This window comes from Poecilia reticulata, chromosome 15, assembly GCF_904066995.2.
Source record: "Poecilia reticulata chromosome 15, P_reticulata-male-v2, whole genome shotgun sequence".
NCBI classification, from domain to species: Eukaryota; Metazoa; Chordata; class Actinopteri; order Cyprinodontiformes; family Poeciliidae; genus Poecilia; species Poecilia reticulata.
Window position 1 is genome coordinate 27630686 of NC_088844.1, and position 10681 is coordinate 27641366.

The 10681-nt window shown below is 40.6% G+C and overlaps 1 protein-coding gene across 1 annotated transcript; it reads right to left on the reverse strand.

The window, feature by feature from the left end:
• Positions 1 to 855: 855 nt before the first annotated feature.
• cyp1b1 (cytochrome P450, family 1, subfamily B, polypeptide 1) lies at positions 856 to 7306 on the reverse strand. The gene is given in 4 exon segments (XM_008430003.3): positions 856 to 4015; positions 4017 to 4562; positions 6032 to 7033; positions 7171 to 7306. Coding segments are annotated over 3 exon segments (1599 nt in total). The 5' UTR covers positions 7024 to 7033; positions 7171 to 7306; the 3' UTR covers positions 856 to 3954.
• Positions 7307 to 10681: the final 3375 nt, after the last annotated feature.

Genomic DNA, 10681 nt, shown 5'->3' on the forward strand with positions numbered 1-10681 from the left:
GGAGGGCCACTGCCCTGCAGCTCTGCTCTGCTGCACCATCTGAATATAATAATTAGGTCATTAGCAGGACTCTGGAGAACTGATCTGCACAAGAAGGAGGTAATTAAGCCATTTCCTTCCAGTGTTTTGTACCTGAGGCACATCGAAAAACTGCGGCACAGCAGAGGACTGGAGTTTGACACACCTGTTCTAGAGCAAATATCTTGAAAAAAAGATTAAATTAACTTGCAAGTAACTTTTCAGCAAGAAATGGATGCTTTTTTAAATAAATAATTTTTTAATATTGATGGAAAAAAATATATTTCTATTGGCAGATTATTTTGCTTATAACATGGGAAAAATGTCTTAGTGAAATAATCTGGCAGTGAAACAAGTCATTTTTCATCAATATTAAATAATTATTTACTTAAAATAAGTTTCTGAATCTTTCAGTAAAGTTATCTTTCGAGTTACAAGTTAGTAAAATTAAATAACACGTTTCAAAAACCTTCTGAAGGTAAAGTTACAAATCAGGAGGCGCTGAGCCGTTACCCAGCAACCACAGCAGAGCCCAGTCCGTTGCCTAGCAACCCAAACTGAGTTCCAGGATGTTTGGTTGGCTGGTGTGACACTTTTTGAATAAAAGCACATTTTTTCTATGGCGACATCTTTAAAGGAATGTCTAAAATCACTTTATCTGAGGCTCAAAAATGGAGCAGAGTGTTAGCAGAGCTGTTAGCTTAGCTTTGCTTAGGCCTCTGGTTTCAGATAAGCTTTAAACAGAAAACATTTAAACTGTCTAAAAACCAAATTGTGTCTCCAATATTTTATTTTTGTGCAGCATGGGTCCAGAAAAAAGAAGCTTACCAAACAGGCTGTAGATAAAAACATTTTATTTGGTTTTCTCTATACCTGTAAATGTTTACATTTTGCAGTTACACTGAATTTACATGAATCAGGTTGGCTTCTTCAGGAGCCCGTAGATCTCTGCGTCAGCCTCTGATGTGTGAGACGTTCAGAATCAGATTCCTGTGCAAACGTACATGAAATGCCCAAAATGAGCCGAGCTTTAGCCAGGAGGTGAAACTCCGAGGAGGTGAAACTCCGAGGCCTGGACCAGATTCCAGTGTCAGTTTCACATTTTCTATCATACAGTTTCTGCAGTTTTAATGCCCTGCACTCCAAAAAATAACAAAAACAAAATCTCACAAAGTATTTCTGGTCTAGTTTCTAGTGCAAATATCTCAGTTCACTTGAAATAAAACAAAACTGACTTACAAGTAACTTTTCAGCAAGAAATAGGAGCTTGTTTTAAGTCAATAATTCCTTGATATTGATTTTAAAAAGTGCTTATTTCTGCTGGCTGATTATTTCACTTCACAACTGTTACTTAGCAACGCCAGCCAAGCCCAGCCGTTCCCTAGCAACCCAGTTCTAGTTCCACTGGCAGATTATTTCACTTCACAACTGTTACCTAGCAACGCCAGCCAAGCCCAGCCGTTGCCTAGCAACCCAGTTCTAGTTCCACTGGCAGATTATTTCACTTATAACGTGGGAAAAATGTTTTGTTGTAAGTGAAATAATCTGCCAGTAGAACTAGTAGTTTTTCTTCAATATTAAGGAATTACTAACTTAAAACAAGCTCCTCTAAATCTTGCTAAAAAAAAATCACTTTTAAGTTAGTTTTGCCATTTTTTCAGTGTGCTAATATATTTGCACCAGAAACTTACCAAAAACCCTTGGTATTATTTTCTATTTTTGCAGTGCGTGCCTGTAATGTGTATCCATTTTCCTGACTGAGCGAGCGTCCAGCTAAGTAACACTGCTTTAATATCTGCTTACATGCGAAAGCTGACCGTCTCATCACAACAGCATCTGTAAAAAGTTAAAGAATATATTAGATTAAATAGTATTTGAGTCTTTCTTCCTGAGTAAATACACCGGCATATATAATATATTAATTTACACGTTGCTACTGAACATTCAGTGTTCGCAGAGCTGAAGCTAGGAGCTCATGCAGCTGCAGCTCGTCCCTCAGTCTCTGCAGTTTGGCTCATCACAGTTACAAAGATACACGATTGAGAAACATTTATATTGTTATTTAAGCAGATAAAGTGTCTTTTCTCCAGGTAGCAAAGCAACAATAAAGGCTTCAGTGTGCAGTTTCTTTCCAGCTTGCAGGGATAAATCATGCAGCAGCTCAGTATTGTTTATGATCAGAGCTTCGTTGTGAGCGTTGTGCTTTTCCAGACTGTCTTCTGGTTGTGAAGCAGCTGGTTGCAGTCCTCTGCTCTGACGAATCAACGCTTTGCAGGCGTTCGCTGCGGCTGACTAATGTTGAGAACAGATGTGCCATCGCAGAAACACCCAGAGTGCAGCTACAAATTCAGATGCAGACGCATTTATCAGCACCTCAGGTCAAAGTCTGAAAGTCAAACTATCTGTTCCTGCAGCCGCTAAAGGATTTAGAGAAATCCTTCCTTCAGCTCGACTACAACTCTCCCACATCAACCAAATTAGCTTCTTAATGAAATCAAAACTATCCCTGTGAAATAAATTAAGGTGTTTTTTTCTTAAGGTTACATATTTTTTAGCATTTCTAAAGCCTAGGGCTGCAATTAATGATCATTTTAGTAAGAGATTCATCGATTATTCTGATGATTAATCGGATAAAAATATTGGCATATTTTTAATTTAATTGTAGAAATACATTAAAAATGCAAGTAATCAAATAATTAAATTCAACATTTTATTCGTTTAGTAAATCTGAACCGAGTGAAGCCAAAACAGAAAAAGGTGTTTTTTTCTAAAATGTTAAGTACGGTGGACGAACTGTCATGCTGTGGGCCTCTTTTTCTCCCAAACACCCTGGACACCTTGTTAAGTCATGGCAGGATTTCTACAATGTCAGATGATTTTAAATAAAAACGATGATCTGAAATCTCTGTGGTGAGAAAAACGGGTAAAAGTCTGGATTTTTCTACACTTTCAAGTCCGATTATATTAACATTTGAAATATTTTGTTTACATATAATTTACTAGAGGTGTTAATAAATGTCTGCTTCCACATATCTTCCACATATCTACTGCATATTTATTCTTCATTTTCTGAGTCCTTAGACCTGCAGCCTCTCAGAACAGCCAAAAAAATCATTTAAAGCCGCAAATGTTGCACGACTTTAGAAAAAACAACTAAGAAATTTAGACAAATATCTACTTTAGGGAATTTGTTGTCAGTTTAAAGAATCACCGATTTATTTATATTTTTATGATTTAAAATGAAGCTGATGGATATACTTTTTTTAAACGATGGAAAATGCAATTAAATTAAATTTTAAAAAACTGACCTAATCTGGTACTTTCAGTGTCGTCCTGTTTGGAAATCCAGAAGCTAACATCTATACACTGCAAAAACAAACACACAGTGTTACAAAGAGTTTTTGTCTAATTTCCAGAAAAAATCTGCTGTAGTTTTGACTTAAAGCAAGCTTTTATATTTTACTGAAATGTTACTTTTAAGTTAGTTTTGTTTTATTTCAAGTGTACTAAAATATTTGCACTTAAAATTAGACAAAAACTCTTGATAAGATTTTGTGTTTTTGCAGTGTAGCTTCTAGCTTTGGCTGCTATAGCTACCTGGCTAAGCTATAGCTAGTTGGCTGAGCTATAGCTAGCTGGCTAAGCTATAGTTAGTTGGCTGAGCTATGGCTAAGCTATAGCTAGTTGGCTGAGCTATAGCTAGTTGGCTGAGCTATAGCTAGCTGGCTAAGCTATAGCTAGTTGGCTGAGCTACAGCTAGCTTCAGCTGACTTCTTTTCTCCATTTTTTGCAGGAATAAAATGGAAATCTATTAAAAATTCAGCATTTGTTTTTATATTTGTACTAAAATGGTTGTTTTTCATTTTTGGTTAGTTTTTAGGTCCGATGAGCCATTTGTGGCTCCGGAGCCGCAGGTTGCAGGCCCTGCTGTGGCCTTTAATCTTTAATCTTTTGCCTGTAATTCTGCTGATTGTTCGTTTGCCTGAGTGGCACCAGCGTCCAGCAGAGTCATGTCTTCCCGCAGAGACACGGCGATGGCGTAGTCGTGCGGTTTCAGCGTCAGGCCATACTTGTAGTCCAGGGTTAGCGTCTTCGCCGGGTCGGTGGCGATGCGGCACTGGTGCGCCAGCAGCGCCGTGAACAGGAACAGCTGCATCTTGGAGAGCTGCTCGCCGATGCACCGCCGGCGACCCAACGAGAAGATGAGCACGTTGGCGGTCAGGTCTTTGTTCAGCGCCCCCTGGGGGTCCAGGAAGCGCTCGGGGTCGAAGGTCCCCGGGTTGGACCACGTGGCCGGGTCGTGGTTGATGGACCACTGGTTTATGAAGATGACGGTGTTCTTTGGAATGGCGTAGCCCATGATGGAGGTGTCTGTGACGGTCGAGTGGGGGATGGTGAGCGGGACGAAGCTGGTGAAGCGCATCACCTCGTAGAGGAAGGCCATGACGTACGGCAGCTCGGCCTGGTCCTCGATGGACGGCAGGCGACTCCGGCCCACGACTCTGTCCACCTCCAGCTGAAGACGCGTTTGGATCTCAGGATACCTGAAGGTGAGACGTCAGCGTGTAACTTTTACAAAAAATATATGCTTTTTTACATATTTGTTAAAACTGCACCGCTCCAGACCAAACACAACCAATCAGAGCCAGGAGGCGGGGCTTGATGCTGTCAGTCAACCTCGTGAATGCGCTACTAAACATGCTAATGGTGGAGAAACGCATGTCCATTACAGGAAAACTGTTTTCCTTGCTTTCATTAGCTAGTTAGCATGCTATGATATGAGGAAGAAGCTGTAGTAGCAGTGGAGGAGCAAGGATGATTGACAGCGCTAAGACCCGCCTCCTTTCTTTGATTGGTTGTTTCTTGTTAGCAATGGCAGGAGGCAGAGGAGCTTCAGTTTTTTCACAAATTATCTGTCTCATATCAAACTGTTACCACATAGTGACAGTTTTAACAAATATGTGATAAATATGTTTTTTATAAAAGTTTGATTCTGCAGCTTTAACCCGTTTTTCTAAAAACCGATAACATAAACGCGCTAGCAGTCCCTCACTGCAAACAGCTGACTGTTCACTTTGACCAGTGTTCAGTTTCACTCCTTGCATTAGACACATGCAGTAACACTTCCTCATGTCTCTGCAGGGTTAGCAGGAAGCAGCGTGAGCTGATCAGCTGCTGCTCCCCGCAAAGTGAAAACAAAAAGACTGAAAACTAAAAACATGTCGAGAAGTCTCTTAAAATGTGGTTAAAGTTTATCAAATCAGGCCTGACTTGACCTGCACTGACCTTCATCTAAAACACATGGAATTAAACTTGCTTAAATTTGCACCAAGTGGCTCAAAGTGAGAATGCACTAAATGTGACGCATAGGGGCGCTGCGGCGAGAGGGGGCGCCAGAAAAAAAAGGCGATTGGAGTCATGCTGAGGGTAAATATGGAGGCAGAAAAGAAAAAACAGAGGAGGAAACAGGCATAGAGATGTCATAGGGATGAAAAACGCTTTTCAAAATACACGGTAATTAATTTCAGTCTATCAAGAGGAAGCTTGTAAATATTCAGATTAGTTTAAGTTACTAGTAAATTGACAGGATCGTTATCGTCTTGCAGGTTTATAGTGGTGCTAAAATGTGTCACACATCTCAGAGTAGAAAATAACTGACATGTTAAATCTATGATTAAATCAACAACCAAAGTCGGAGTAAATATCTTTTAAGATGCCGAGTTTAAAACACCTAAAACCTTAAAATCAGGGCTTGACAAACAGATAAACTTTCAGATTTCTTCTTTTAAAAAAAACAAAAAAAAAACACCTGTTTCCTGAGTTATGGAAATTGACGCAGGTATGTTCTGAGATTTAAACAAAACAGATGCTTTTTATCAGTTAGGGGTAATTAATGTTCATGTTTCACAAGAATCTAGAAAATCAAAGTAATGAAAACTGATTTTAAAGCCAATCTGGACTTCCAGGTTATTTTTGTTTCAGCTCAAATATCCAGTATGTAAAAGTTTCTTACTTGACCAGTATGAGGACGATCCACTGTAAAGCCGTGGACAGCGTGTCCTGGCTGGCTCCAAAGATGTCCCCCATGGTGGGGGTCACGTAGTCCTTCCCGGAGGAGAGACCCGCGGTCTCCGTGATTTGGTCCAGAGCCACGATGAAGGCGTCCGTCATGTCCCTGATGGCGCTCGACTCGATGGACTTCCTGTGCTCCATGACTTTATCCCGGATGAAAACCCCAAAGTCCCGGTTGAGGTTCTTGAAGTCCTCGAAGATGGTTTTGATTGGGTTGGGGAAGTACTGGAGCCACGGCATCACGTCCACGATGCTCCCCGCTCCCACGGTCTTGGTGAACTTGTCGTTCCTGCCCACCACCTCCCGGAACTCCGCATCCTCGTAGGTGTACCTCCTCCCGAAGCAGATGGCGCTCATCACGTTGGCCGTGGACACCACCAGGTCGGTGCCGGGCTGGAAGTACCGCTCCGCCCGCGTCTTCTCCACGAACCTCCGCAGAAGCTCCCTGAACTCGGCCAGGACGTGCTGCTCGAAGGTCCGCTTGGTCTGCGGGTTCCCGGTGGAGAAAGTGCGGACGGTGGACTGCGCCAGTTTGCGGTGCGTCTTCCACGAGTCCGAGACGGTGCCGAACGCCATGCTCTGACCGTCGGAGATGAACCGGAAGGAGGTGAAGTCCGGCCTCCCGGCGAAGTCCAGACCCTGCTTGATGAGCGCCGGTCGGATGGCGTCGCCGTTCAGCACCACCACGGTTCGGCTGCCCAGCTGCATCTGGAACACGTTGCCGTACTTCCTCGCCATGCGGGTGCAGTACAGGTGCGGCGTGTTGCCGAGCTGCGCGGCGTTCCCGATAACGGGCCAGGCGAAGGGCCCCGGCAGGCCCGGAGCGGCCCCGCGGCGCCGGAGCCACAGACACACGGACAGCAGCAGAGCCAGGCAGGCCGCCAGCGGGGCGCCGGGAGGGAAACGGTTAACTGAGGGCAGAGACGCTTCCATCACGCAGATCCTGCGGGACGAAAATAATGAGGTCATTAATAATAATAATAATAATAATAATAATAATAATAATAATAATAATAATAGATTTTCTGGAGGTAAATCTGAAAGTAATTCAGATTTTTTTTTTATCTTTTGATGAATCACCTTAAAAGCAACAAAAATCAGATGATTCCTCTATATTTCTACTGCGGAGGTTTTGCAGCCGCAGACTTCCCGCTGCGCGTTTTCTGCCTGCAGAGCGGCGCTGCGGGTCTTTTATCTGCGGGCGGCTGCAGCATCACGGCCCGTCGGCGGCTCCGGTGCAGTGGGCAGGTTTGATGCGAGGGGGGGGCACCGTCCTCCGCTTCTCCTCCCACCATCACCTCCTCCTGAAGCTGCCTGCTCTGTGAGGCAGGCACCATCATCATCATCATTACTGTTATTATTAGCACCACTATGGTGGTTATTGTTTCATTTATTTATGGTTATCATTTATTTCGCCTGAAAACTCCCATTGGGGTTTTAAAAATCGCTTTAGAACAGAATCTGACCGACATTTGCAGAAAATTCAAAGCAAAACAGAAAAAATTAACAAAAAAGACATTTACAGACTGATGATTCCTCCCAAAATCAAATAGAAAAAAAATGCTTTAGAGCATTTTGTGACAGTATTTAGTGTTTTATTATTCAAAAGTAACACCTTTAGATGAATTAAGTCAATGATTAATTGATTATTTTTAAAGTATTTTATTATCAAGTTGGACGAAGTTTATCATCAGTATTGCAAATGATAAGAGAAACATTTTAATATTGCAGAATTGATTGTATTTTTCTTAGAATAATGCATTTAAATGAGTTAAAATCAATCTCGACTAGAGCATTTTTTATATTATTATAATAATTATTATTATCCCGATGACGTATTTTGAGCATGATAAATTATAGGACTTGAACAAAATCATATCTTCTTCTTTTTTTTTATTCTATCATACTGCTGGCTTTATTTAATTAATAGTTTATTTAAGAAGATTCTCATATAAAAACATAAACAGCAGCGACTCTCCAGCCGGAAGGGAAACGTGACGCCGACATCCTGCAGGTTCAACAGAGTTCATTCCGTCTCATCTCGATCCGAACAGAAACATTTTAAATGCTACATGTTTTAGTTCTCATTTCAAATTAAAAGCTTTGCAGATTCACGGAGAGGCATTAAAACACAACAAACTGAAAATGTTTACGTCCTTAACTCTAAACGTCAGTTTCAGTCTGGATCGTTTCGGTTTTAAAATCTACATTTTCTCCAACAAATATTTAAAGCCTGAGAAGATTTAAGTCTGGGTTACAAATAAGGAAGCCGTGAGATCCAAAAAGGATTTAGCAGCGTTAGTACTTTTGAGACGGAGTTGGTTATTAAATCCGTTCATATTTTCGGATTAAATCCCCGCCAGGCTGCGTTTTCCTGCGGAGCCACAAGGAGGGGGCGAACCCGCAGGTTTCCTCATCAACGTGCGGCGCCGGCGGCGCGATCACGCAGGACGGGCGGGGACGTTACTATAACCCCGGTCCAACTGGAGGAGTAATAACGGAACAAAAACATGAAATGTGTTTTATCGTCAAACATCTGATTCAGATCAAACTTACAGCTGTAAAATTAAAACCTGCTGCTAATCACATGAATCTACTCTGAAAGTGTTTTAATGTTATTTCCTTCTCGCATTGAATTATTATTATTATTATTATTTGACTTCATCTTGATTCTCTGAATGTTTTTCTGCAGGAATGATGTTTATTTCTAACTTTGTTGCTCAGATTTGATGTTTTCTGCGCTTCAGCACCGCGGACAGCGGCTCAGACCGACTGAACATGTTCGACCCTAGAAAAACACATTTAACTTTATTTTTCACCGGTCCTAACTTAAAAAAACTAAATGAAACCAGCATAAAGCCGCACTAACATAAAAGAGCATAAATATAGCGACTTATCCCGTCGGTTACGGCCGTAAAGATGTCATAATAATTTTTCTAAAATATATTCTGATAGGAGATATAAAAAAAACAAAACAAATGTGTCTCTTTGAATAAACATAAGTCAAAAATTTTACTCTTTTTAAATTCCCCAATACGTGAAGACAGTCTTGAATATATTAATCCAATTAAATATTAATTTATTTTTATTTATTTTTTTAAAGTTACTATATCATAAAATAATTTAAATTATAATTGAGATTTTTAAAAAAAGTCATTTTAAGTTAAAAGGACGACGGGAGAAATTTGGCCTTTTGTATATTTTAGTTTTTAGCAAATCAACATCAAACGACACGTTTCGCAGCTCTGAGGCTTTTTATTTTTATTTTTAAAATGCATTTAATAGAAAGCGAACTCACTGCGTAAAGACCCTCAGGCTCGACGTCACCCTGATGACGTCACTACGACCCGTCACAGTGTCCGCTGCTGATCCGAGGCTGGAGACAAACCAGTGGAAATGGTTCCCGCCTCTCTCCACATTTAATCTCCTGTTAAGCGAATCTCTGTCAGAGAAAACTGAGGCGGGCCTCGTCATTTTTCCGTTTCCTGTTTTATTTCTCACCTAATATCTCAAACAAACGTCTTCAGGTGTTTCATGTTGAACATAAATATCATTTATTTCAGCAGCTCAAGTCAAAATGTGGATCTCGTAGAATCACGGAGTGGCTGACAGTCATATGCAGAAAACAAGAAAATAAATGTAGTTTTAATGCAGAAATGTTCTGTAGCGGCACTCTGCACAAGGAAAGTTTAGTGGAAGGAAAATCTGTGATAAAACCGATTGGAGGGTTTGGCAAACGGTAACTTTTGGGTTGAGGTTCAGTTTGACGTTTCCATAGTTAGGAAGAAACATAGAAATAAATGTTTACGTCTTTAATCTGTTAAATCAGGGGCCCCCAAAGTGGGTCCTCGAGGGCCGACATCCTGCATGTCTCCCTGGTTTAACGCACCTGGATCAAATGATGGTTCGTTAGATGGCCTAAGAAGAACATTGACATGCTGAAAAGGGAGAGAAGTAAACCATGCAGGATGCCGGGCCTCCAGGACCCGCTTTGGGCACCACTGTGTTAAATGAAGGCTGTTCCCTCTTTCAGTCGGTCGTCATTGTCAAAATATGAGTTTTCATTCTGGTGTTAAATTTATTGAGTTAAATGTCGCGAGCGACACTTAAAAGCAATAAATACATTTTATTTGACTTCACATTTCCTGATTTCTTGAAATATATCAAATTTACTCTCCATTAAGGACTTCAAATATATATGGATTAAAAAAACAACTTTAACTCTCATCATTTTCTTCATTAACTTTTAGCATTGGCGACCCCACAGGGTGGACAACGGGGGCCCTGGCCCCATCGTGGATAGATAGATAGATAGATAGATAGATAGATAGATAGATAGATAGATAGATAGATAGATAGATAGATAGATAGATAGATAGATAGATAGATAGATAGATAGATAGATAGATAGATAGATAGATAGATAGATAGATAGATAATACTGTATTGATGACCAAAGCGGATTTTTTCCCCACCATAACACACAAAAATCAAAATACAAAAAAAAAAATATATATAAAGTAATCTTCAATCAAGACATGAATGTAAATTAATTACTTAATTTACAAAATTTAAAATAATATTTATATAT